The sequence below is a fragment of the Notechis scutatus genome, chromosome 1 (genome assembly GCF_049901735.1).
Source record: "Notechis scutatus isolate UNSWTSFEM ecotype Mainland chromosome 1, rNotScu1.2, whole genome shotgun sequence".
Classification (NCBI taxonomy): Eukaryota; Metazoa; Chordata; class Lepidosauria; order Squamata; family Elapidae; genus Notechis; species Notechis scutatus.
In genome coordinates, this window is record NC_142009.1 from 225,641,063 (window position 1) to 225,668,846 (window position 27,784).

A 27,784-nucleotide genomic window follows, 5' to 3' on the forward strand; every position below is an offset into this window, starting at 1 on the left:
AATTACTTTTTCATCATTGCAATGGCTGCTAAACGAGGCAGTTGCTAAACAAGGACTACCTGTATTCTCCTCCCAAAAGCAAGTTTTGGTCTAGTGTTGTCAGAGCAGCTGTTCTTGCTGTTCCTGCATCCTTCTATCTCTTAAAGATCTAGGCATACTTATGAGAAGTTGTGTCCATAAAGTCATGAGGACTTTATGGACACAACCAGGTAGTAATTTCTTCGTGGAGTTTTGACTTCCTAATTTAGCCTGCAGCCCTGGGATTTCCTGAAAGCCTTCTATCCCATGTATTAAATAGGCCCAGCCCTGCTTAGCTCCCAAGGTCAGCCAGGTGCTGCCATCTGTTGAGACATAATAATTGTTAAACTACTTAATGATACTTAGTGAGCCAACAGCAACCTTTGAGTGTTGGAGACTGGGTCATCTTGGGTGCTTCTCTGTTCTGCCTTTGAATTGGAATGGGTCACAGTGAGGTCTGGGTTTCCCCATCTCTGAGACCCAGGGCAAAATTTGACTGGGAAATGTGGGTGATCTTTTTTTTTTTTTGAAAGGAACTCCCCTTTAGTTGAGGCAATTCTGTGGAGTAGATGGCAGTGGCTGAACTAAACAGAAGCAGCTCCTGAGACGGTGCTAGTAACCCCAGTGGTGTAATTCAGCCGGTTTGCACCAGTTCAGGCAAACTGGTTGATAAATTACACACACACACTATCAAAATGGAGGCCGCTTTCCTTCTCCCTGCTCCTCCTCCCTTGATGCCCGTTTCTTCATTGTAGTGCAGTGCCCGGGATCCACTTTGATAGCAGGGAGGGGGGTGCAGTTTAACAACTGGTTCACCCAGGGTCAGGGCGAACTGGTTGTTAAATTATTTGAACCCCACCACTGGATAATCCCGTGTTGTTGGGTGTCAATGCGTAAATGATTGTGTGTCTGCATTGGGCAAAAGGGGCCAAATTGCAAGTAGAAAGACCAGGTGCTAAACACAGGCACTTCTAAGTGCTTTCAGAGAGGATTATTATAGCAACCGAGTCCAAAAGATAGTTTTAGAACTGATGCAGGGCAAGCAGAACCTCTGTGATATATATCATTTTGCCAATACAGGTAGTCCTTGACCTACAACAGTTTGTTTAGTGACTGTTCAAAGATACAACGGCACTTTAAAAAGTGACTTACGACTGACTTGTGAACTGTTGCTGTATCCCCATGGTCACATGATTAAAATTCAGATGCTTGGCAACAGGTTCATATTTATGACACTTGCAGTGTTCGAGGGTCATGGGACCCCCATTTTGCGACTTTCTGACAAGCAAAGCCAATGGGGAACCCAGTTTTGGTTAACAACTTTGTCAACAACCACAGTGATTCACTTAATAACTGTGGCAAGAAAGGTCGTAACATGGGACAAAATTCATTTTAAGAAATGCCTCACTTGGCAACAGAAACTTTGGGCTCAGTTGTGGTCATAAGTCGAGGACTGCCTGTGTTAATTTGCACAGGTTTGTCAGGGCCATTTGTTCTGCAAATTAGGGCTGATCTGCACTTCCTCCTTGCCACAGCATAAGGCCAAGGCACCTATTATTTAAAAAGGGCAAGACAGGTGATATGGTCTCAGCCTGGCCCTTAAGGGAAACCTTTTCTCCACGTCAGAAGTGGTGTTTCCTCCTCCTGCTGATGTGAGCTCAGCAATCAAGTCTACCAGCTGGGCTTCCTACCGTCTTACACAAATACACCTCCATTCCTGTTGGCCTACCCCCAGCCCACCCTTCCTTTCCCACTGTCTGCCCGTATCTATTGCCTGCTGGGCTGCCTCCTTTAAAAGACTGGTTGGTTGCTCAACAGTGTTTTTCCCTTTCTTTGACCTGTTGGAAATTGACAAGAGTTCTACCTGAGTTTCCCTTTCTAGGGAAAGGAAGAATTGAAAAAAATGTGGTATTTGTTTCTTCTAACGGTACAGTATGTGTACAGGTTTCAAGCACCTAAAGGCTGCAGGGTGGAAAAACCCCATCTTAAAAAAAATAAGAAGCGTTACATTAACCAGGGGCAGAGCTGTATATTTTTCCTTTAGAAAAGCAACAACTTTTAGGCCTCTGTAATTGGAGATATCATGTTATCTCTCCCTAAGCTGTTAATCCCTTGTAAAGTAGATTCTGACTCTATAAGAAATCATGTTTCTTTCCTTTTCCTGGCCAGATCCAGATGGCATGAGAAGGGATATAGGAAAGGAGTTGGCTCAAGTTTGGTCTCATTGATGCATTTATGGCAGGGCTGTCAAACTCACGGCCCACAGGCTGGATGTGTCATGTGCTGGCCATGCCCACGCCCAGTTTAGTGAAGGGGGGGAAAAGTCCCGATACATCACATGACACCACCGTGAGTTATTTACGAGTGTTATGTAATGTATTCAGTGAAGTTCAGCTGTATCGATATTTATGGCTGATATAGGCAATTGAATGCAGGTAGTCCTCGACTTAAAACCACAATTAAGCCCAAACTTTTTGTTGCTAAACAAAACCATTAATTTTGCCCCATTTTATGACCTTTCTTACCACAGCTGCTAAATAGCAACAGCACTTAGATTTATATAGCGCTTCACATTGCTTTACAGCCCTCTCTCAGTGGCTTACAGAGTCAGCATATTGCCCCAACAGTCTGGCTGTTCATTTTACCCACCTCGGAAGGATGGAAGGCTGAGTCAACTTTGAGCCTGTTGAGATTTGAACTGCCAAATTGCAGGCAGCTGGCAGCCAGCAGAAGTAGCCTGCAGCACTGCACTTTAACCACTGCACACGGAGGCTGAATGAACCACGGCAGGTGTTAAGTTACTAAGTTACTAACATGGTTGTTGAGTGAATCTGGCTCCTCCCTTGACTTTGCTTGACAGAAGGTTGCAAAAGATGATCATGTGATCCTGGGACACGGCAACCATCATAAATATGAGTCAATTGCCAAATGTGTGAATTTTAATCACATGACCAAGGGGATGTGCAATGGTTGCAAATGTGAAAAATGGCCATAAGTCCCTTTTTTCAATGACCATCCCGAGCCACAAACTGCTTTTCAGCTTGTGGGTGAGTTTCATCAGGAGAATGGAAACTGGTGGCATCCCAGAGGCAAACTCTTGTCATTCCCAAGTCCTGCCCTCTTTTACCTCATCATCTTATTTCGCATGTGACAAATCATTCACTATTGAGGTGTTATGTTTGATTCTACTTATAACGTGAAAGGAAGGGAAAGAGAAACATTGATATAGAAGTAAACACCTCAGATACGTGGGTTTCATTTTTACTTTGCAAATGGTTCTTTTTAAATAAAGCTTCCTGTGAAAATAGCTAAATATTGCTGGCTGATTTAATGGTTTTGGAACTGATCCGTTGGCCTGTGTCGCCTTCTCCATATCTGGTCATCAACATTAGGCTTGTTAGACTACAACTTTTGTCACCTATGAGATTTATGAGAGTTGTGACACTCACATCTGGTAGCTGTGGGCTGGGGAATGCGAGCCAAAAAGGAAAGAGTGCCATCCCTGGGACAACAGATCTTGCTTAGGGCATACTGTACTTGCTAGTGCTGAATTGCTAACTTAAAATGGATACATTACAGTCCTGTCTAATGAAGATTATCATAATTGCATAATTTCATTTAGGTAGATTAAGTATTGGGGATGGATGTAAATACTTAATATTTAAGAAGCAGTTTGGTAGAGGAAGAGATAATGCCAATCATGTCCTGTTAGAATAGATTTGAGAGTGATAGAGAAGCATAAAGATTTGAATTGTTTGAAATTCTAATCTAAAAAACTTCCATTTATAAAATTTTTAGGAGGATCTCAAGTTTTTAGTTTAGAACAAAATGTTTAGTTTAGAACAATCCTGGAAACAGATTGAATTATTTTCCCTCACATATTGGATAACCTATGAAATTCACTATAATTTTAAAAATTCATTTTATATTAAAAGTTTGAATAACCTTGAAAACTAGGTTTATCTCATAGTTATTTACAATACGCCAATTTTACCAAAATTATAAACAATTATAGTGCACAATAATTATCTCATAGTTATTTACAATACACTAATTTTACCAAAATTATAAATAATTATAGTGCACAATAATTACAATGTACAATAACAGTAAAACAATCTGAGAGAGAGAGATGGGTGGTTAAGAAATAAAAATAAAAATAAAAGCAGTCTGTGTAATTAAAATGCTTCTAAGTACTATAAATTAATATATCAAATGATTAAGATTACTGAAAGAATACAGTAATTCTCACTTACAGACTGCCTCATTTAGTGACCATTCAAATTATGATGGTATAAAAAATAGCTTTGTGACTGCTCTTCACATTTATAACCATTGCAGCATCGTGTGGTCACGTGATTGCAATTTACATACTTCTCAATTTACTTGTGACAAGCACAGTTAATGCAGAACATGGAAGTAAAATCATAAGTTGTGGTCGCAAATTATTTCACATAATGATCCTGATGACTGATGACTAATGACTGAATGGAAAGCGATGTTGTGAGCCTTTTCTGGTCAAGTGATTTTCCACTCAGTCACCCTAATGCTTAGCAATGGAGTTGCCAATCCTAGTTTTAGTTGCTAAGCAAGGAGTACCTATAGAAAGGTCTGAACTCGAACGGCCAACATACTTCACCAATAGCAGGGTTTCTTGAGGGGGTCAGAATTGGCAAGAGGGCAGATAGAACATTGCAATACAAGCCCCACCCTGTTTGAAAGCGGGTACAACGCACATGCAATTATGAATTGAATTCGGATTGGATACAAATTAAATCGTCAATGAAAAAACAGGCTGAAAAGAGACCAAATATTTCAGCAAGTCCAAAATATACGTTACTGGGAAGAAAGATAAAGATTTTATAAAGCCTTCACAATAGGCTTGAATTTTACTGAAAATCAGTAAGGAGAGATCTCATGCATACAATGTGCGCAAGGAAATCCAAGACTGTTTCTAAGAGCTAGAAAGGTATTACAAGGAAGAGTGGGGGAAAATTCAGAAGGACTCTTAGCTGGGTATAGGGTAGAATTGACAGTTTTCATTTTTGGCAAAGGAGGAGTTTCAAATATCCCCAATAGCCATATCCACTGTTTTCTTATTTGAGTCTGTAAGCAAATGCAGATAAATAGTACACATGCTTTCATGTTTCCAGAAAGATGTTGCCTTTATTTCACATAGAGGTTTGTATCACCTTCCATTCCCTTTGAAATTCATTTAAGCATTCCATTTCTTCAGACTTTTGCATACCACTGTATGTGGTGTGTGTACATAAAATGGGAATAAGAGCACAAGAGATAAGTCTCTCGTGCTCTTATTCCCATTTTAAGTATATGTACACACACTACATAACTGATATATATATACTACCAACTTCTTTTTTTAACTTTTGAAGAAGCTCTGAGATAAATTGGTTAGAGAAGCAAACTGCAGTGCCAGAATGGGTATAATTCCATATGCTGCTTCTAGGTTATTCACAGAATTACTTCTTGAATGGCTTTCTGGTCTTTGGAGGGACAGTTGTCAACCAATCTGTATGAAGTGCAGAATGGACTGTGAGCTACACTGGGTGATAATTGTGTTAGACACAGATAGTACTGTTTTGGGTATTTCATTAACTTGGTGTGTTTCGGAAAAGCTCTGATGTGATAACTCGTTCGCCTTGACTTGTTGCAAATTATGAAAGTTATTCTCTGGGTTACCCCTACTGCAAACTGTTAAAAAATGCCTTGTATTCTTCTCTGTCTTCTAATTTAGTTTCCCTGCATAACGTAAGTGGACACACAATGGTGGATTATTACGAAGCGCTGGGGGTGCCCCGCAATGCCTCTCCAGATGACATAAAAAAGGCGTGAGTTGCATTCTTTCTATTTCTACCAGAGGACATTCACACGAGTGCCAAGATAACACTTTTCACAATCTTGTGCCTAGCGTGCTCTATCATAGCCAGGAATCTCATGGAATGGGATCCCTCACAGGTATATACTACCCTCTGTGTTGTTATCCACAGGTACAGAAAGAAAGCCCTGCAATGGCACCCAGATAAAAACCCAGATAACAAGGAAAATGCTGAGCAGAAATTTAAGGAGATAGCAGAGGCCTACGAGGTTCTGTCTGACAGTAAGCAAATGATTTTGGCTTTTCCCCCCTCATCCCTCAGCCATTTTGACTGCTTTGGTCTCTATCCAAGATACTGGCCAAATAAGTGGGACTATTTACTTACTTATTTGGTTTTTATGCTGCCTTTATACCGGTAGTTTTCATAAATAATTCAAAGGAGCCAATATACCTACTTCCTCCTATTTTCCCCACAACAACCCTGTGAGTTGGCTTGACAGAGAATTATTTAATTGGGACGTGGTTTCTAGGCAGCTGCCTTAACTACCAGGCCAAACTGGCCCTCATTTCTGCAGTGTAAGGAGATATCTTCTTAATGTTAATTTTATTAATGAAAAGCAAGTTAGAAGGGAATAGAACATGTTCCCACATCCAGTTTGGCGACTTAATTATTAAATGAAAGAAACAAGTGTGTCGAGGTTTTGAAGGAGAAAAATTCCCCATGACCCAGTTTATGAGTGGAGACCACAAATGTACTTAAGTCAAGTTTATTTGAACAGCACTGGGGACAAACCATAGGATTCTGCTCCCCAAAGGAGGGTGCAAACAATTTTAAATAACTGTACAATAAATGTTGATCAGTAATTATGTCAAACGCCAATCAAAACATAGCTTGGATTTTCTGCTTATAGAGGGATAAGCAGAATAATAAAGTGGAGGTCGGCACTAGTAGGTTTTTGTGGTTACTTTCTAGTTCCTGTTTAAAAATACAAGTGCTGATTTAAGATAACTTATGAGCCAGCATCTGCAAAGCCTAAGCAGACAGTTAAAGAGGCTTATTTTGGTTCAAGGACCGTAGTAGTTTGGAGATCTTGGTCCAAGTATTTGTTTTACTCCATCAGTTTTAAATGTGCTCATATTTTGATTTAGCGGCAAGTTGTTCAAACAAATATTTAATTTGTTTAATTTTTAAAAAAAGTTTTTAAATGGAGTTCTTTTAAGATTAAAACTCCATTTGATCAATTTCTCTCAGTGTCATTTCTCAGCTGCACTATGGTTCTAACTTGGGCTGGCTTTTTCTAGGGTGAAAATGAAATGATGTAAACATTAAGGCAGCATTAATTGTCTGAGCACTTTGTGAAAAGACCATGATTATTTAAGAGAACTTGGCTTTTTACTACATGTAGTCCTCATCAAGTTGCGACCACAATTGAGTCCAAAATTCATGTTGTTAAGTGAGTTTTGCCCCATTATACCACTTTTTTTGGCTACTTTTGTTAAGTGAATCATTGCAGTTGTTAAATTAGTAACACAGTTGTGAAGTGAATCTCTTTTCCTCATTTACTTTGCTATTCAGAGGGTTGCAAATGTTCACATGACCTCGGGACATTGCAGCCGTCATAAATGTGAGTCAGTTTTCAAGCATATGAATGTAAATCACGTGATCATGGGGATGCTGCAGTGGTCATAAATATAAAAAACAATCAGTGGTCATAAGTGTGAAGAACAGTCATAAGTTACTTTTTTCCGTGCCATTGTAACTTCAAACAGTCACTAAGCGAACTGTTGTAAGTTGAGGACTACCTGTATTTCTTGAATGGATATCTGGGCCTTAGCAAGAGCTCGGACCAATTTAATCTCAATAATACTTCTTGTGTTGAAATTGATGTGCTCATGTTAAAAGAAGAAATGCTTGTTCGAGATGCAGACATTCCTAAAGGGGTAATTATTAATTCAAGTGGTTTCTTCTTTCAGAGAGCAAGCGTGAAGTCTACGACCGCTATGGCAAAGAAGGGCTCATTGGTGCAGGTGAGGACTGGGGTTTTATTGAACTCAGGTGAATGTAAACCGGGTGCTTCAAGCTGGGTGATTAAAAGAAACATAATCTCCACTGCCAAGAAGGGTGGGGATTGATGGGACGACAGTTCAACAAATGTTGAAGCCATCAGGCTATACTACTGTACAAAATCTTTCCAAATCCAGAATGTTTGGAACTCAAAACATTGTGTTTTAAGTTTGAAATGGCTGTTTGGAGTTTATTGAAAGTGGCCAAATGTTCTGAAAATTCTGGATGGCTGTTTCCTCCAACCTTCAAAACACTGGCACTGGAGGCGGATGCTCTAACATTTCAAGGAAGTGTGCTTTATGTATACAGATATACCTTGCAAGAACACACCCTTCAAATGCTTTGCCTAGTGGTTCTACAGAGACCTAGCAAGGTGGATAACAATTTTCTAATTTGTGTGTGAGTTTGAGACTTAGGAAGAGAACATGAGAGAGAGGCGTTCTTTGGCTGTGGAACAAAACCACGGGAACTTTTGTGCAAATCCAGCTTCCAGCTTTGTAAAGTTTGACTATCTAAAATCTCATTGTGTGTAGGAGATTGCTGTGATTTATTAGCTCTCCATTTTTTTGTAAATGGGTTTATCCAACATAAGGCTTTTGCCTTGTTCTTGGCTTACCAGCTACAAGCCAGTTTTTCTACAAACTATTTGCCTGGGCCTGCAAAAATGGCTATAGTTGCAATCCACTGCTAGCAAACTTTTGAGCCATGGTGTAATATTCTTAATTTTCCAATATTTCAGCATCTTTGCTTTCTTACACCTACAATACAGATCGCAGCTTTGTCATATTCTTTCTTTGCTTTTTAAGCAGACATGGTAATACTGTTTTTCATTTTTCCTAGCTGGTTCTGCCGGTTCCAGGGCTCAGCCAGGACCAGAATTCACTTTCACTTTCCGTAGCGCCCATGACGTCTTCCGAGAGTTCTTTGGAGGGCGAGATCCATTTGCTGACTTTTTTGGTAAGTGGCTATTTGTAATGTTCAAGCTAGTCTTTTTTTTTTTTTTCTGGGAGAAGAATGGGAAAGAAAAAGGTCAATTTTTTTTTTGATGCATAGCTGAGAGGACAAGTAGCCAGTTCTGAAAGATAAGGGACTGCATCAATAGCAATAGCACTTAGACTTACATACCGCTTCACAGTGCTTTACAGCCCAGAGTCAGCCTATTGCCTCCAACAATCTGGGTCCTCATTTTACCGACCTCGGAAGGATGGAAGGCTGAGTTGAGCCAGTGAGGATCAAACTCTTGGCAGTGAACTGAATTGGCCTGCAATACCCCTGCGCCACCACAGCTCATCAAGAAAAGAAAAATAAATTGACTGAGATTAGACCAAAAGCATTGAGAATATTTTTCTTGTTTTCCTTCTTGGAAACGCTTAATCATTTAGATTACTTTTTCCTATAGTGTGGAGGAATCTTCTCAATCTACCTTAACTCCCATAAGGACTGAACAGTTAATTCCAGGAAACAAAGTTAATTCCTGGATACAACTTGAGGAGGTTGCTCTCTATGGTGGGATATCTTGGGAGCTGCGGATGTTTCCATCTCTTTGTTTCATTCCAGATGATCCATTTGCAGACTTACGTGGACCTGTACCCCGGCATCCTGCAGCAGGGCCTTTCTTCTCCCCTTTTCCTGCATCGGGTAAGAAAAGAACAGTTGAAATATAGGTAGTCCTCAATGCATGATCAGTTTAGGGAATCAAGATTTCCATTGCTAAGTAAGTCAGTTGTTAAATAAATGGCATCCAGTTTTGTGAACCTTGGGTTGTTAAGTGAATCATGCAGTCATTAAGTGTATACAAAATTCCCCCATTGACTTTGCGTGTTGGAAGCCAACTGGCAAGGTCACAGATGGTGGTCATATGACCATGGGATACTACAACTATTGTAAACGCATGCCAGTTGCCAAGCACCCGAATTTTAATCACGTGACTAAGGATGCTGCATTAATCATAAGTGCGAGGAGCAGGCATAAGTCACATTTTGAGTGCCATTGTAACTTCGAATGGTCACTAAATGAATGGTTGTAAGTCAAGGAGTATCTGTAGTTTCTTCCCCCTTTGCATCTCACTGGGTTCGATCAATTGTCACGTACTGGTTTTAAGCCCCTTTTGATTCTGTAACATCCTCAGCCTTTCTGTTTGCCTATCCCGGAATCTCAAAAGAAAGCTTGGTGTGTATCACATATATATCAGTTCCCTTGCTGGACTACTTCCTTTTCCCTGGTTCTGGGTATGGCTCTGCCGTCCCTTGCAAATTATTCTGGTGCTCTTTATCTTGTAGAGTTCTTCGCAACTTCGCTTGGTCCGGGGCTCAATGCAGGGATGGGCTTCCGCTCTGTCTCCACTTCAACAAGGTTCATCAATGGCAAGCGCATCACTACCAAAAGGTAAAAGTTTAACTTGCCATTTATTTATTTGTCATGTTGGTGGGCCACCCATTCTGGACAGTGAATCACTTTGTGTCTTAGTGTTCAATGGGCAGCATTTTAATCTGATTTGTTCTTTGTTTACCTTTCTGTCAACTTCTGGTCTTGTAGGACAGATTTGGGGTCCTCTTCAAGGATGTCCAGGCCCATTCTTTCATCATGTTTCTGGAGCCTAACCATTTTTTTTGCTTCATTTGTACTGTTTTGTTTCTGTTTCCTCTTAAAGAGCCTCATATTACATCACTCTTCCCTTTTCCCTAGCGGAGGCTTGTTGCTCACCCAGTATAAAATGCCTGCAGTGGGATGCAGACTTGTTCACCCCTTCTAATAAAAAAAAACAATGTGGCTTGTTTTGTTTGGGACCCAAACAATTTAAGTTTAGGATGCTTCGTGCTCTCAGCCAACCATGCTTTACATTTTAAGTAATGATTAAATAAACGATGATGAGTGATACGGTGGCCTAGAGGTGAAGCTCTCGCCTCACAATCAGGAGGCTGTGAATTCGATCCTAGGTAGAGGCAGATATTTCTCTCTGGGCATGATGAGAATATATCTGCTGAATATAACTCCGCATTGGTGACAGGAAGGGCATCCGGCCAGTAAATACTCAGCCCAGACTCCGCCCCACAAAGGATTATGGGGTCATTAAAAGAAGATGATGATTAAATAAACTATAGTTCAGTGCAGTGTGGTATCAGATCATATTGTACATATTGATTTGGATACTGGGATATAACTGTATTTCAGAGCTGGGTGTGACAATTGCCTCGATCAAGGGCTGTCCTGCAAATATTTTATTTTTTTAATGTGAATGTTTTGGAAATTAAACCTTATGGAGTGCAGGGAATGGAAAGACAAGAAAAGCGATGGGGAGACCTGAATTCTTTCTCAGGTATAACCATTTATATATAATGTTTACTTAGAGGTGTGCAGCATTCAGATCCAAAATATTGAGTGCTTGGATGTGGCATGGCCCACTCCTGTGAGTTGTTGCATAAAGGAGCCATATTCAATACACAACTGCATGGTCTCAGGAAGAAGTACACTTGAGTTGAGTCCCTTGTCCTGTTTTAGATCTGAATATTGCATGTCTCTAACACAAGTGTGATGTGCTGTAACATTTTCCACATGGTGCCTGGGAATTCCATTCTGTATTGGGCTGCAATTGGTCTTGGAATAAAAAAAAAACATTTACAGTTCAAGTGTACTTCTGAATGCTGACATTACAGCTTTTTGCCCAGCCCAACTTTTCTTAGTGCATCATTGTTTATTTTTCTTTTTTTAATAACCATTATAGAACTCATTAGATCAGAAAGCAGGAGGCAAGCTTACAAATAATTAGAAGTCATTCTGAGCTGAGTAAGTTTTTTCGATTAAGGCAATTGACCCTATTAGCCAGCATTACAAAGCAACAAAGAAACGATTTTCCAATGTTTCGGCATTGGTCACATTTTTTAACCAGCAATTAGAAGTGTTTGAATCTTGTAGAGCAGGGCTGTCAAACTCACGGCCCACAGGCCGGATGCATCACGTGCTGGCCACGGTCTCACCTGGTTTTGCAAAGAGATAAAAAGTCCCGATACGTCACGTGACGCTGCTGTGATGACGTGAGTTTGACACCACTGTTGTAGGGTTTCAGTGGTATGCTGTGCCACTGGTGTTATAGGTTTTAGAGTTGCTTCTTTAATCTGAGCGGAGAGAAAGGGGTAATCCCCTTGGATGATTGGTAAATCAAGATTTGTTTCTCAGATCTGAAGAGAAGGACCAGGAGAGACATGAGAGCAGGGTTGCAATATTTGAGGGGCTGCCACAGAGGAAGGGGTCAACCTATTTTCTAAAGCACCCAAAGGACAGACAAGGAATAATGGATGGAAACTGAACAAGGAGAAATTCAACCTGTAAATAAGGAGAAACTTTCTGACAGTGAGAACAATCAACCAATGGAACAGCTTGCCCTCTGAAGTTGTGGGAGTGTCATCACTTGAGACCTTGAAGAAGAGATTGGACTGCCATTTGTCAGAAATGATGTAGGGTCTCCCACTTGGGTGGGGGGTTGGACTAAATGCCCTATAAGGTCCCTTCCGACTCTGATTATCTGTTATCTGCTATTCGCTGTTGCATTTTTATTTTTATATTGGATACCTTGTATGTTTTTTTCTATGTAAGCTGCTAAGAGCCCATTAGATTGCAGTGACATGTGTTTTATTTAATTTTATTACTAGTTTCTTCATTAGAAGTGACGTTACTTCATGAAGATAGCACAGCAACTGCCTTTGAGCCACATTGAGTTGGTTTTATTTATTACATGGATTCAACATGGCTCAAAGTAAGCAGATCTGCTATCATTGAAATAACTTCAGTTTTTAACCTCTCTCCTATTTATTAGGATCATTGAAAATGGACAAGAGAAGGTAGAAGTGGAAGAAGATGGAGAGCTGAAATCCATCCAGATTAATGGTGAGTAGCTTTAGAGGAAGATAACTTTGAATACCTTAATAACTTCTTTATAGAAGTACATAATATTTTTGGTCTCCAGGGTGACAGAGGGTTGATGGATATATTTAAAAGGTTTCCATAACTGCCCATTTCACAGCAGTGATTTTGGACTGCGTACAAAGTTAAAACAAAACAATCCCAATAATAAATGTCTGAAGTTATAAACACCTTGCAGTAAAACAAATAGCTCACTCAGCAATCTTAACCTCTTGGCCCAAAAGCCTGGAGGAACAGCCACGATGTCATCAAAATGAGCAGGACTGGAATTGGTCTTTTGGGATAACTGCATGGGACAAAAAACATGCATTAAACTTCACGTTAATGTGCACGTTTTACCCCTTATAGTATCCCCCTCTAAAATCAGTTCTTTGTATTTGTTTGTTTATAATCCTGCCTTTTTTATTTTTACATATAACTCAATATCATATCCAACTTCTATTTTCCCAACCACAACCCTGTGAGATGAGTTGGGCTGTGAGAAAGAGACAGTAGCTGGCCCAAAGTCACTCGGCTGGTTTCATGGTTAAGGCAGGACTCAAACCCAAGGCCTCTAGCCTAGTGCCTTAACCACTCATCAGGGATGTCAAACTCGCGTTGTCACAGCGACATCATGTGACGTATCAGAACTCCCGCCCCCTTGCTAAACCAGGTGTAGGCGTGGCCAGTGTGTGACGCATCCGGCTCATGCACTGCACTAGATCAAACTTTTTGCCTCTGAATTTGGGATGATGTTCTAGAGCAGGGGTCTCCAACCTTGGCAACTTTGCTGGCTGAGGAATTCTGGGGGTTGAAGTCCACAAGTCTTAAAGTTGCCAAGGTTGGAGGCCCCTGTTCTAAAGGACATCTGGAGAGCATAGCACATGCGCTGGGGAAACTACCTGAGTACTCACCCATACAGCTGCCACAGCAGATTCTGCAGATCATGTAATCCAAGCCTGCCTGCCTACCTGCAGAAATCTGGGGTCTTTCTGACAGATTGGATGTCAGCACGCATCACCTCACATAGATATATAGTTACTGGGCAATTTCAGGCATTGTAATCCAGCAAAGGTTTCCTGGGCTGCTGACCTTTCTGGTTGATGCCGTGTCAAGGTGGGTGTATGCACATATGCAGTCGTATATAGGGGTGGGGGAGGGATATTGGATGATGACTTCCCCGGCTATTGGCTGAAAGGTGTCCCTTGCAGGCATCCCAGACGACTTGGCATTAGGCTTGGAACTGAGCCGGCGCGAGCAGCAAGCGCTACAAAACCGCGGGCCGCCAGCATCTCCTTCAGTGACATCACCTCAACACCCACCGCCCAAGCGCCCATCCCCGAGCTCCTCCCCAGTGATCCTGTACACAGACAGTGATGAAGAGGATGAGGATCTTCAGCTTGCCATGGCCTACAGCCTGTCTGAGATGGAGGCCAAGAGCCAGCACAGAGCAGGTGCGAGAAGCCCCACGAAAAAGCAGTCCAAAGGAAAGTCACAGTTGCCACAAGGGAGTCTGGTCATGGACAGCCAAGCGGGTGGCCCATCCAAAAGCCCCGAAGGGTCCGTGGGAGGGGCGGGAAAGGGGAGGGGCAAAACCAGAGACCCTTCACCTAAGAAGAAGAAGGACACTCAGTGCCACCTCTTGTGAGCCCACCAAGACTGTGTTTCATTGGCTGGTACGCTCCGGACCTTGGCCAATGGAGGGTGGGATCTTGAGGATGGCTCTGATTGGTTGCAAACAGGATAGCCTGCAGGCCCATCCAGTCGTTGAGCTGGTACCACTGAGTAAAGGGCAGGAGCAGATTCTGTAACTTGGTATGTGTAATTTGGCACGAAGGGGGTGGGTGGGGTTGTCTAGGCATCTCCTGGGCTATAGAGCCCTGGTACCTTGTACAAATTCAGGTTGCACCCTCTATTTTGCTGTTTTATTGCATGGCTTAACTGCATGGTCTGACTGCGTGGCCCTGCCGTTGCACTGTACCAGAGAGGTTTGTCCTGGGGAATTGTTATTGGCTGCTGCTCCTTGATTGCTGTTATAGTTGAGCCCTGGGCAACAAGAAAAGAAAATGTGATATTTAAAACCCAGTTTTTTTTAAAAAAAAAAAAATTGGGTGGAAGTGACTCAGTTTGGGCCCGTCCTAAATGAGGATGATTCTAGGGCATACTTAGGGGTTGGGGCCTTTTTCTGCCACCTTCTCCTCACCCTTACTACCAACACTGTGCCTTCCTTAGCTAGTAGCTGTCTGGTTGTGGTTGCACAAAATGCTTAACCAGATCAGTTAAGGACCTAGTGGCTGCAGTAGCATACGATAGACTTGATTAATTCTAACTGTGGTTTCTTTAGCGTGTTATGTATGAGCCCAGCACATTTCACTAGCTCATTATGTGAATCCTGAAAATGGATTAAATTTGTCACCAAGTTAAGCATATTGTGCAGAGAGAGTTGTAATGTACAGTAGTATATTGGGGATTAAAAACTCAACAGAATTTTGCTTCAAAGACCATCCAGGATGCTTTAAAATCAGAGCAGCCATTCTCTACGGGCAGTTTTCAGTCTTCCAATAGCCCAGTTTGTGAATGTTTTGTCTTGGACAACCGAAAGGTGGGGCCAAGGCAAGAAATTTGCCATGCAGAACCATTCAGGTTACCGGTATCTCCCACTGTGGGTCATAGTCCCATATTTTATCTGCACAGGGGGTAAGGAATCATAGGTAACTTCACTGCTTGCATGACCCTTGTCCTCAAATTGTGATCTTCAAATCAAATCACTCGTTGAAGAGGCTGCACATCTTTTTTTATTTATTGGCATGGCATTTTCTCCTGCAGACAGCACTCACTCACAGCTCCCTTTAATTATTGCTTGTTTGAGTATCTTGTACCTGCCATTTCCTTCCCCCACCCCCCATCCTCCTCCTCCGGGTCACATGCCTAAGAATCAGGGTTGGGGGGGGGGCGTATTGGGGGGGTGATGGCACAGGATCTGATGGGTTTGCAGTCCTTTGCCTTTCTCTTTCCTTTTGTCTACCCTTGGTGGCAGGCCCTGGAAAAGGCTTCGGTGGATGCTTGATGTAGGAATGTAACTTGTTGGTGCCCTCTTTCTTTCTCTGCTGCCGCCACCCGCCGCTTGTCTGCTCACCTGCTCATCCCTCCCTCCCGTGCTTCCCATGCCACAGACCCTGAAGGACAGGCCTATTCTGTCTGACACCCCTCCATGCTGCCTCCCTGCAGGTAACCCTCAAAATGTTTATTTTACCCGATCAGTTGAAACAGCATCCATCAGCAGGGCTGTGTATATATTTCTAATACCCTTGGCTTTGACTACGCACATAGGCCAAGGTGATCCATTCCTCTCAAAGCATTTAAAGAAAAACCCAGTACCTCTATCAGCTTTCCTTCCATTTTTTTATTTTTTATTTTTCCCCATTTATGATTTTAAAGTTTCTTTTGAAAAATGCCTTGTAGAGGCAGAAACAAAGAACATTTGCAGCTATCTGTATTATTCCGATTGCAGATACATATATTTGCTTGGGGAAAATATAAGAATATACACAACCCTGGTCTTTTTCATTTATGGGCGTCAGCCTGCCATTTAACTTGCTCTTGTCTCTGTGCAACTACACTATGTGTGTTCCTATTTTCTTTGCTTTCCACCCTGACAAAGGGGCAAGAGGTTGGGGTGGGGGATGACAGAGAAAGAAAAAAAATGTTTATGAGGGATCTATTGGCTGGATTATCCTTTGCTATGTTAGGCCAATTCACAAAAATCCAGACAATATTGTATGAAGAAAGCAAGGCTAGAATGTACAAAGGCAGCAAAGTAGAGGCAAAATACATATTTCATTAAATGTTTCTGATACCCTCCCCCGGATGCGCAGAAAGTGAATCAGGATTTAGCAAGTGAAGACATTTGCTGTAAATTGGGAAATATTTTTTGACACCTCTTCCAAAATACTAATAATGACTCATTACTAAATTATATAGCCAAGATGGGGGGGAAAAGCTTGAGATGAACTGTGAGTAGGTTGTGTGTGTGTAGACAAACTGTGAGCTCTATGCAAAGGCAGTAGATAAATATGGGTGAGGTGGAGTGAATTTGTTTCATTGGTATCCTCATTACAGGGCTCCCTTCCACAAAAGTTCTTACCTCTATTTTGCATCTAAATGTAAACTGCGCCTCTTAATTTCCTTCAATTGGAGAAAGCCAATTGCAAGATTTCGAGACCTTGCTGTCCTCTTTCCACCCCCTCCCCACTCCCTTTGCAATAATGTCTTGGTAGAACAAAAATTATGATCAATAATAGATAAAGATTAATAGAAAGAGGTGGGAATCTTCTTTACCACGAGTAGTTCATTAATAGTAACTTTTTCTGGAATTCTCATTCCTTATTTTGCATGATCCAGTGCACTCCTCCCTTGCCCCATACCAAGGTCGAAACAGACTGGTTCTTGCATGATCTCAGGGGTTTGCAACAACTGTCTTGATGCTAAAATACTCCCCCTCCCTTTCTTTGGGGAATATGTCACAGCTCAGACACTGCCGGCTGCTGCTCACTTTTCACTGTTGTCTAATTCACTCGGTGTCTGTATTTTTCTCTCCCTTCCCCTCCTTCTGTCTCCTTGCTTGTTTCCCCAGGTGTGTTCTGAGTCTGGAAGAGCCATGGGGATTGCCTCTCCAGCATTCATTCTCGTTGAAGGCTGCTCGGGCCTGGACTTCACTTTCTGTTCTCTCCCTGAACCTGTTGGGGGGGACTGGCAAGTGCCGAGTGTGTTTGTCTCCCCTTCTTCCTGCTGCGTAGCATGTAGCAATCACTGGCTCAGGCAGGCTATAGCCTGTTTGCCGTAGAAGTAGCTATCTTGCTGCTCCATAGAGCCAAGGCCTTTTATACTTGTGAGCCCTCTTCACTGATGCTCATTGCCCTCTTAAGAGAGCCTGGCTGAAGAGTTGGGGGTAGTCTTGAATGGTCTGTCCAGAGAGGCAGTGGTGGGTTAAGAAAGCCAGAAGCTCCTCATAGGCATGGGCCGCAGCATCTTTAGCTGCCAGGGACACATGGCAAACACCATTTGGGTTTGGAGAGTCATATGAATGGGGACAATCAGTTTTGTTCAAGCACCAGGGTAGGCTCTCATGTTGTGAAAAGGCAACCTTGGCCCCTTTCCCAACCCACCATAATATATAGAATGATACCTGAACTCCCAGAATTCCTACCTAGCACAATGGCCCTGCTGTGAGAGAACTGTGGGAGTTGCAGTCCCGGAACATGGCAAGGCTGCTCTAAAGCCAAGGGCTAGACATGAAGTTTCTCCCTTAGAGCAGCAAGGACTCTTCCAGACCAGTCACTGCAAAGAGAGTAAGTCGGACTCTCTTGGTAGCAAGGAGAGGGCTAGGTCTGTGGCTCATCCTGCCCCCCCACCCCCCAGCCCTTCTAGCAAAATTCTCTTGAAATAATGACTACAGATAACATATCCCCATTCGACATGTCTGTAACTTGGAGTGGATCTGGTCTCTTTTGTAATGCAGAGTGCTGGCCTGGTATATAAAATGGAAGACATTTATCAATAAACTTATTTGCAATTAACGCTGTCTCAGAAATGTTTGGAAAGTGGTTAGGAATTATTTTGACCTTTCCGAAATTCGATAAAAAGGCTATCGACGACAGGTAATTCAAAGAACAAATTCTCCCATTTGGTATCCTCCCTGCTTCCACACAGGATGAGCATTGTATGTCACGAAATTGCAGTGGTATTTAGGCCTTTTTGTTTTTGCATCTTCTAATTTATTATCCTCTTAACAGAAGATAAAATCAAGCCTCGGTTGGATATTTTAAAAAGATTGCTTCCATGGTGTTTAGGGTTATTGTCTCCTAAACCCTTACCTTTAGATATATCTTAAGAGCTACTTACAGCTTCATGGTTGAAGAATGAAACTTGCCTTGTGAAAATATATGGAACAGCTTAAATATTTTTAAAAAAATAATTTCAACTGGTAATATCCAGAATACTCAGAAAATGAAGTGCTATCCTTGAAAGGCATCCACCCATGACTAGCTATGGCAAAAAAAAAGGGGGGGCTCATAGAGAGCCTGGAAATTAAGGGTCAGAGCCAACTTCACAAAAGGCCACCTGCTCTCTCTCAACCGTCCACCCACATTCCTGACCACAGGGTTCCTCCCCAAGGTTATATAATCCAATGGTTGGCATACAGGGTGGTGATGGGTTGGTTTAAGCCTTTCTCATCGGACCTACTTGAAATGGTGTTGTGCTTTTTCCTGTAGACTCAAGATAACATGGCTGTTCAGATCATAGATGCCCCTGCCTATGTATTCTGGGAGGAGGGGGGACATCAAGCCAAGGAGATAGGAAAAGATGGCAGGGCTTGTGCTTAGATGGGATAAAGTGTGAGCAGGTGTTCCTTCTGCTTGTGAAATGGCAGCAGATAGAAGGGCAGGACGTATTGTATTTTTAATCATTTCAAAATTAGACGTGTGTGTGTGTGTGTTTGTACATACACACCCACACCCATTCCCAGGCACACACATAGCAAGGGTTGGGATACCAGTGTACTCTTTTGATACCATGTGGGCAACTCTCTGACTCCTTTATATGCCAGCCCTTTGCAGATAATTTTTCTACTTCCAGGAAAATACCTGACAGTTGTTATCTATAAAGCTTTTGGCATGAGCAGACAATGCATTTTTCTGCCTGGTTATACACAAGATGGGGAGGCTGGGCTGCAGCTGCACAAACGCGACACAAAACCTTTATTCACATCAAATACAAAATTAGATTCTCTAGAAATGTCTCTTTGTGATAAGTAACACCCAGGAGAAAGTAGGGAGACAACACAGCAATTAGCAGCTGTAGGGCCATCTCCCTCTGATGTTCCGTTCCTCCATTTAGGGAAGGGAGCAAATGGCTGTGACTAGGCTTGGCTCCAGGCCTGCAGGAAACAGGAGGAGGACAACAAAGGGACAACAATGAGAGCAGAAGCAGTGTGAGTTCTTCCCCTGCTGTGGGCACAGGATCAGGCGGTGAACTTTAGAGAGGGAAGAATGGAAGGAGGATGAAAACTGGTGACTGACGTAACCTAGCTTCTGCTAAGGCATTACCATTTCTACTCATTCATTTGGGCACTAGGGCTAAGCAGGACACTGAAGAGAAAATAGAAATGGGCCCACAGTCCTCCCATTGTAAATCTACTTGCTTTGACTAATGCCCGTAAACATAAAATAGGCACTTCAGAAAACTGGTCTTTAACTCATCTCACAAGAGGGGGCTAACTCTTCTTTGGACTGCAGCCCCTGTATTGCTCCATGGCACTCCCTCTCACCCTAGAGGTGACCTGGCTGTCCAGAAAGGGGACCACTCTTCTATCCACCAAGGGCTGCTTCCAGAGAGACCAGGGTGGAATAGGCCTTAGCAGCATGGAGGAGGATTATAGGATGTTGGATGGATGAGGCCCAATTGGGCAGGTAGGCAAGGTGCCAACATTTCCACAGGGCAATTAAATGCAGCCATGGTGAACCACATGGAGATGACACATGGTAAAGGGAAAACACCCCAGGCAAGAACACGGCAACAGCAGAGGCAAAGGGTCAGGTTGGGGAATCACCAAGTTGGGATATGCTGAATAGAGGCTTCATTGTGGCAGGGCCTTCAGGATGGCATTCACTTCTTCTGCCACGGCTGTCAGTGCAAACTCAAACTGGTCCTAGGAATACAAAAGCCAATTGTGTAAAGTAGCATGGACATAGTCAAAAGGACCAAGAATTTGGGTCCCTCTTTTTCTTTTTTTCTACCGCACTTCCCTTCTTAGAAGGGAGAAGCACTACCCCCTCCAATAATATAACTATTCTTTTAAAAAGCATAGTTTCTTTTTAACTTTAGTTTGAACCCTTTAAACATAAGCACCGTCTCTCTTCTTTCTTGACTGAGAGCCTCCTTCTTCCCCCAGAATAGTATGATGCACTTAAAGACAATATTTTATATTTACAAATAGCCGCAACATTGATTTGTTAACTTGGACTACATTCCCTTAAGTAGTTAGCTCTTCCATCAAGAGGACTGCATAGAATTCTTGTAAGCAAGGAAGCATCAAAACGTACCTTAGTCTGCACCACACCTGGTCTCTGGTCCCTCACGTGCTCCAAGGTGGCTGCAATATCTATCTCCTTCACACCTAGTATAGAAGTGGAGAGGTAAAAATCAGAAAATGGTGAATAAGAACTGTTCTGTGGGGGCTTTGGGGGTATTTGTATCTGTGGATAAACCCCACATTCGAAATATGTGAGTAGACACAGAAGAGGTTAAAACAAATGTAGAGTAGATGGCAGAAAAGATGCGGCCTTCATAGCATAATTTGAAGGGAACTGATCATTTAATGATGGTGGTGTACAGTATTATATTTGCACTCTTTGTGGAATTGGTATGACAAACTCTAAGGAAAAAGAATTACAGTAACAAAAAAATTCAGCCAATATGTAAGCCCATATATTTACTAAGTAGGTAGTAAGTAAATTTAATAGTAAATTTAATCTAATTTAATAATTAGTAAATAATCAGCTACATAAATAAATCATAAATATCTACTTTATGAAAATGGTGAGGAAGGTACGGGGCTATCCAGTGTATGGTATGGGGCATTATTCTGAGGGCTGGACAAAATTTATGCACGATCTCTAAAAGAACAAGTTCATTTCTTAAAGTTTGTGAACAGCAAAAATATGAGAGAAGCAGAGAGGCTTTGGACAGATGCCTTTCTAAGATCTTTAGAAAGTTAACTTGGTGTTACACAGAATTAGCCTCTTGTGGAAAAAAAGATTGGTTGGAAGAAAAGGGAAATAAACAATTGGAAGGAATCAACATCTTGGGAAATGAACTATGAAAGGGATAGTGAAGGAGGCTTTTCTATTTCAGGAGCATTATATCAAAATATACATTTTTTTTAAAAAGGGCAGATTCTTCCCAGGAAGAAATCTGATGTGGACTCCAAAAATCATCGCTATTACTGCTCAGGTTGCTGTTATATTTATTTTATGTATTTATTAACATTAGGAATTTTTAAGGACAATGAAAACAAAATGTTCTCTAGAGAGACGTGCTTACGAGGTGATTTCAAATATTTTCAAATAGACTGAACAAGCTATTCTGATTGTGACAAGTTGTATTGCTGAATATCCTAATTTAAAATTGTACAATCTTTGGGTTGAGGGTGTGGACTTGACTTTAAATAGTGCATCAGGAGCTGCAGAAAGTGGATGGAGTCAAGAAAAAAGATTAAATTCATGAAATATTAAAAAAACCCAAGTACAATAATATTCTCCATGCAGTATGACAATTTTCTAATTCCATCAAATTAAAAAAAAACAGATTTTGAAGGGCCAAAACTTTCACAGACGCATTCGTTGTGTGGCTAGAATAGAATCAATTAGTGGGAATGAAATCTTTTCTTCTCAAAATAATACCTCTACTCAGGCTTTAGAACATAATATTATGAATGTTTTAGACTTTATATGACTGTAATGCTCGGTATTAAAAAGAATTTAAGAGGATTCAGAAAAGTCTTGCATAGCTATCAAAACCCTAATCCAACCTGAGCATCTGTTTGATGGTACGCATTATTAAATAAAATATTATTTGAGAGTTCTTTCACAGTGTGTGTAGATAAGGAGGAAAAATGAACATTAATTTAATTTTCAAATGTTGACTTTTTATTTTTTGTTAATATTCCTCACTAAAGTTTCCTGAGCAAACTTAGCAATTAAAGAATAAGAGAATGGTCAGTTATGGATGAGCAACTGGCCATGCAACATAAACACAGACTAGGAATAATGACCAATCTTTGTGATTCAAGGATGTCAACAATGGAATCACAAAGGATCTATGGCAGAGTTCATGCTGATTGGTTAATCTTAAATGACCAAATGTAAAGTAATAAGCAGTGAGGTTGTACATTTTTAAGTAACAGATTATTTAGGATGACAGAGAGAGAGAGAGAGAGAGAGAGAAAAAGTTCTGGAGTAATATATTTATGATGTCAGTGAAGGGAGATTTTAAGCTTAGAAAAATGGAAGGTATGATGGAAGCATACGTACATAAATTATGTGAAGGAAAATACAGAGGGAAAGCTTTTTGACTCTTATAACAACTAGAATTTGGGATCATCACTGAAGTTAAGTAATGGATGAATAAGTAAATAGAAACATTTCTTTACATAGTTAAACTACCCACTACAGCAGGATGCAGTAACTCTTATTAACTAGAGTAGCTTTAAGGAGGCAGGATACGGCTATCAACAGCAGGAATTAGTAATCTCGCTTCTGATTTCTCAAAGGCCTGTTGCTATGGGAACAGACTAGCTAGGCCATTTGCCTGCTGCATCAGACTGGACTTTCTTATGTTGAATTGACAGATTGTTTGCAGAAAATGGGTTTATATAATAGTCTCTTCCTTCCACCATCTTACCTTTTGCCATTCGGTTTAAAACCATGTCAATAAGAATGTATGTTCCAGTCCTTCCTGCACCATCACTGCAAAAGATAAGGAAACACACTTGAGGTTTCAGTCAACAGCAAGCTACATAATCTTCACTTAAGTTCAACGTGAGGAAGACCTGGCTCACATAAATCTTCTGATCTGCTGTAACTTCAATGATCAGCCTTCAATTTTGACAGTGCTATTTAGTTCTTGGAAGGATGTTTATGAACATGAATGGCAGATTAACCTGCTATCCTTTTCCTGACCAGATTTTCGAACTTCTGGAATGTATTTGCTATGAGGGACAAGATGCTGGCTCTTTGTCCTGCCTTGTCACAATTCTTTGCATAACTTATTTGAATGCATTAGCTTCCAACTCCAGTGGACTCTTATTCTTGTCACACACCCGTGTGGAAAAGATCTCACATTCCTTGTCTGCTTGAAAGTCAACACCAAAGGAGAGTACTGTATTTTTTTTCTCATTACATTTGTTCAATTCTCTTCAGTTTCTCCAAGTTGCTCTCCCCCATTATTCCCCCTGACCAGGTGATTACCTGCAGTGCACGACGATTGGGCATGAGCGGCCCCGGTAGCATTTGTTCACTTTCCTGCCGGAATAATGAGAGGTTAGGATCAGACAGGTGAACTCTCAGGGAGAAACTGTGTGGATTAAGCCCCCTCCCCCCCTTTTTTATCCCTGATCAGCCAAGCAGGAACAAGCATTAAGGAAAACATCCAAGAAACGAAAAAGTATTTCACTTACAGCTGGTAGGTTGCAATCTAACATATGAAAATTGTATGTGTGGGGAACATTATCAAGTCACTGGAAAACATTCACACATCACCCAGACAGAGCAACTGGAACAATACCTAAAATCGCCAAATTTATGTGTAGAGTTGAAATCCAACAGGAGGCTAAGTAACTAAAGCAAAATATACCATATACTAGTGTTCACTTTATTTCCAACTCAACCAAGTGTGGATTTTCACTTGAATTTATCACACAGAAGCCCATTTTTTGTTTATACATTGGAAATACTTGAAAATGCTGAATTGTCAACTGAATTCAGAGTAAATGATCTATGTGTGAGCCAATCTTATTTTTGTGAACCCTCTGAAATTTGTCAACAAGCTGAATGGATTTGTGACTTCCCATTCATTCTCAGAGGAAAACAAAACATGTCTAGGAAAAATATGTGTGTGCTTCTTTGTATGACTGTGTAATGGATAGAAAAGGTTGATGATACGGATCCCTTCCCTTATGATGATACCATTATGTCACATCTTGTTTGCAGGCTTTGGTTACCAACATCATATTAGAAAGAAAATATTGCTCTTGACGATCAATATGTAACTTGCTCCTGTACTAAATGACAAAATCTACAGTAAAATACCCTGTTACTTGAACCACCTGTCAATCTATCCACCAATCATCTTTTGTTATTCCTATTTTGGGGCAGGGCACCATGGTATCCCCTAAATAATCCATCAAAGTGACTTCATGCCAAAAAGTCTGAAGAGACAGAAGTCATCCCTTATTTTCCTGAAATCTGATATGTTTAACCCTTTCCATTCTATTGCCTAACTAGTGAAACCTGACAATGCCTTCAACAGGTGAGGTGGGGTTAACCCATGGAATATTTTTCTTGATTGACTGTTGTATTGCTCCATATCCCAAAGAAACCTTCCACGTTCTATAATATTGGAAGGCAAAAGAGGCAAAGAAGAAAAACCTGCCAGCGGACATTCAAACAGAATCCTAATTTATTTTACATGGAATTTGGTTATCTGGCTGCTTGCTTTCCTTTATTTTTTTTCCTATTTCCTCCCTCTAATAACCTTTTCCTATCTGGAGAGTTGGTATCTTTAGTTGAAAAGGTTTCACTGGTATCTTATTAAAAGCTTTCTTTAATGGAAGACTGCATGGATGGATAACACTCTGCTTTTCATAATGTTCCCGCAATTCAGATCCAAACTAGACCTGTTTCCTTGGAGTTGGGCTGAATGGAGGCCTTTGGAAGAAGAGCTAAGAACTTCCCTACTGAGTGGACTACAAAATGCATGCCTCAGGAAGGATTAATTCTGACTGATGACAACTTATTGTACATTTTTTGTGTGCAAAACATGATGTAACTATTTTGGAGAAGGTTTATTCACCATTCCTCCTGACATATGTAGCAAGTGAAAACTAATACATACAAATTGTTCAGAAGACCAGTAAAGTTGTTGGCATGAAATTCGCTAAATGTTTTCTTTATTAGGGACACAATTTAAATGAACGGTGTTCCATTTCAATCTCAGAGTGCTGATGACAGTGCTAATGATTTATTTGTGGACTACTCGGCAGGCTGTCAGAATATCTAAAAGCTCAGTGGGTGTAATCAGGCGTATGTAAAACCTTTTACAGTTGAATCACTTCCAGAACACTCAATATTGCTTGTTCCAAGACCAGAAGGGCCCATTGTGAAGTCAGAACATTCTCTGACAGAACATTCTGCTCACCCCAGGGTGATTCTTCTGATACCACACGCCCTATATTTCTATCGTGTTCTTTGCTAGCTGGCTGAAAAAAAATCTTTATCTACTCAGAAGAATCTTTCCCGCATGCATCGCCTGAGTATTGTCCATTCACCCATATCAAGGCATATGATATGTATTAAATGAAACACAAAAAAATATTTGAAAGTGATATTTAAGTTGTTTGGCTGCCGGTTATTCTAGGACAGTGGGGCCTAAGGTGAGAAAGGGAAGGCTTAGTTCTACTGTACATTGTTTAAGTGTTGTAATATCTTTTGAGCACTGTGATGAAGAAATACTCAAATTCTGGTACAACATGCCACATTTCAAATTCAAAGATGGTCTTTCGAGTGATTTGTAGAACTCCCATCCAAATAAGCAGCAGATATCTGAAAATATATGCATGTTTTTGAATTACCCATGCTGCTGATTGGTAGGTTATAAGAGCAATCAACCATCTCCACTTTTATAGGGGTTGACAGCTGGGTTGGTGGAGACTTCAGGATTCTTTGCCCACACAAACCCATCCAAGGTTTTCAGGGTACCTCTTGCTCTATGGCTTAGAACCTTCATTCATCCCTAACTATTATCCAATGGAAATCTGTACAAGGGAGAGTACCCGGATCTCCCCTTTAGACCCACTAGGACAAGAGAGCAAGTAATGGACACAACAGCAACCCAGGCCCTCTCCTGTTCCATGCCGCTGGCACAGCAGCCAATGATCACTTTTGTGACTATGCAACTGGGCCAGGATTACTAGCTGCAAATCACAAAAATGACACTGGCAGCTGTGAGGAAGAGAGGAAAGAGAGAGGAAGAGGAGGAGAGGAGGTGGTTAAGGGGAGAGAGCATGGTACAATGCAGTCAGAAAGACCTAACATTGCTCCATAGCTAATGTTCCACAAACCAAGGCTTAAGAGGAAGAGGTACTAAGAGGGATAAACAGTAGTTAAATGAAGATCCTCTGGTTTTAATTTGCCGAGTATGTGCCCTGGGCTCCTTAAGTGCTCAGAAGGAGCCATCGTACCTCTATGCCATGAGGTCCTTGCCTGCCCATTGATTTCCAAGCCTTGACAGTCCCACAGAATGGCACATTTCTAACTTGTTGCAATGCACAGATGTAACATTATGTTCCAGAGTTCTTCTTTTAACAGCTGCCTGACAGAACAACCCTAAGTCTCACCCAATCCCAACTCCCCCCTGCATAGGTATTGAGCCAATTGCTGGCAGAGAGGGGAGGGGGGGAACAGGTGAATCCAAGAAGAGAAGGAGCTTATGAGAGTACCTGGAAAGGACAAGACAGGGAATAAAAGAGATTAGAATAGTTTTGAAAACAGGAATCTAACGAGAGACCAACCCCGCCATCATTTTGTTCTAGGTTAAAAAAAAAGAAGGAATAAACCAGTTCTCCGATTCCTAGTCATGTTTTCTCAGCTTTCTTTATCTTAAAGTCTTTATCTCAAAGTTAGCATAATCAGAGGCTTCTGGAGCAATTGGTAGCAAATATTGCTACTCTTGTGATCTTGCAGGAATCCTGAACGGTATGCAACCTACTTACTACCTCTACCTTACCATTCCCTGTCCTCAGAACCTCCTAAATAAAATTCAAATTATGCCTCCCCACATGAAGATGTCCTGAGGTTCCTTTTCTCCTATATTATTCTGGTGGTATAGCATCGACATCACATAGAGCACCTTGAGTTGAGTTGTTGAGTCTGTTATGTAGTGCCTTTGTTTAGTATGGTGTTTTGCGATGCCTAATAGCAGTAGCGTAAACACTATACAACTGAGCAGTCAAAAGTTTTTCAGCTGTGAAAAAACAACAACAACCACAGCACCAGCTTTATCCTCTACCTCCATCTCCCCACCGCGGGGGCCATACATCTATCCACCCGGCAGGGCTCCAGGCAGGATTTTGCTCAGCCCTACAGCAACTGCCACTTTTAAGCAGAACTGAATTAACTGCAATGCACAGTCCC

At 41.4% G+C, this 27,784-nt stretch overlaps 2 protein-coding genes across 6 annotated transcripts in view; one reads left to right on the forward strand and one right to left on the reverse strand.

The window, feature by feature from the left end:
- LOC113410837 (dnaJ homolog subfamily B member 2-like) overlaps positions 1 to 27,427 on the forward strand; it is a 30,088-nt gene extending 2,661 nt beyond the window's left edge. Inside the window, exons 3-12 of one of the 4 annotated variants that reach the window (XR_015746620.1) lie at positions 5,774 to 5,867; positions 6,027 to 6,136; positions 7,829 to 7,882; positions 8,760 to 8,876; positions 9,477 to 9,557; positions 10,199 to 10,304; positions 12,730 to 12,800; positions 14,027 to 14,269; positions 15,853 to 16,043; positions 17,449 to 18,391. Coding sequence is in view for 3 of the 4 variants with exons in the window: in XM_087950660.1 (XP_087806786.1) it covers positions 5,803 to 5,867; positions 6,027 to 6,136; positions 7,829 to 7,882; positions 8,760 to 8,876; positions 9,477 to 9,557; positions 10,199 to 10,304; positions 12,730 to 12,800; positions 14,027 to 14,269; positions 15,989 to 16,017 (876 nt within the window). In the remaining variant the exon portion in view is untranslated. Of the gene's footprint in view, positions 1 to 5,773; positions 5,868 to 6,026; positions 6,137 to 7,828; positions 7,883 to 8,759; positions 8,877 to 9,476; positions 9,558 to 10,198; positions 10,305 to 12,729; positions 12,801 to 14,026; positions 14,270 to 15,852; positions 16,044 to 17,448; positions 18,392 to 25,256 lie in introns of those variants that run through there. The other 3 variants (XM_087950660.1, XM_026665594.2, XM_087950677.1) reach the window with 3 other exon arrangements.
- PTPRN (protein tyrosine phosphatase receptor type N) overlaps positions 19,545 to 27,784 on the reverse strand; it is a 42,340-nt gene continuing 34,100 nt past the window's right edge. For both annotated transcript variants that reach the window (XM_026665567.2, XM_026665566.2), the window contains exons 20-23: positions 23,843 to 23,896; positions 23,277 to 23,341; positions 20,918 to 20,991; positions 19,545 to 20,523 (exon numbers count right to left, since the gene is read on the reverse strand). In XM_026665567.2, the coding sequence (XP_026521352.1) occupies positions 20,452 to 20,523; positions 20,918 to 20,991; positions 23,277 to 23,341; positions 23,843 to 23,896 (265 nt within the window). In that variant the 3' untranslated portion in view covers positions 19,545 to 20,451. The remainder of the gene's footprint in view (positions 20,524 to 20,917; positions 20,992 to 23,276; positions 23,342 to 23,842; positions 23,897 to 27,784) is intronic.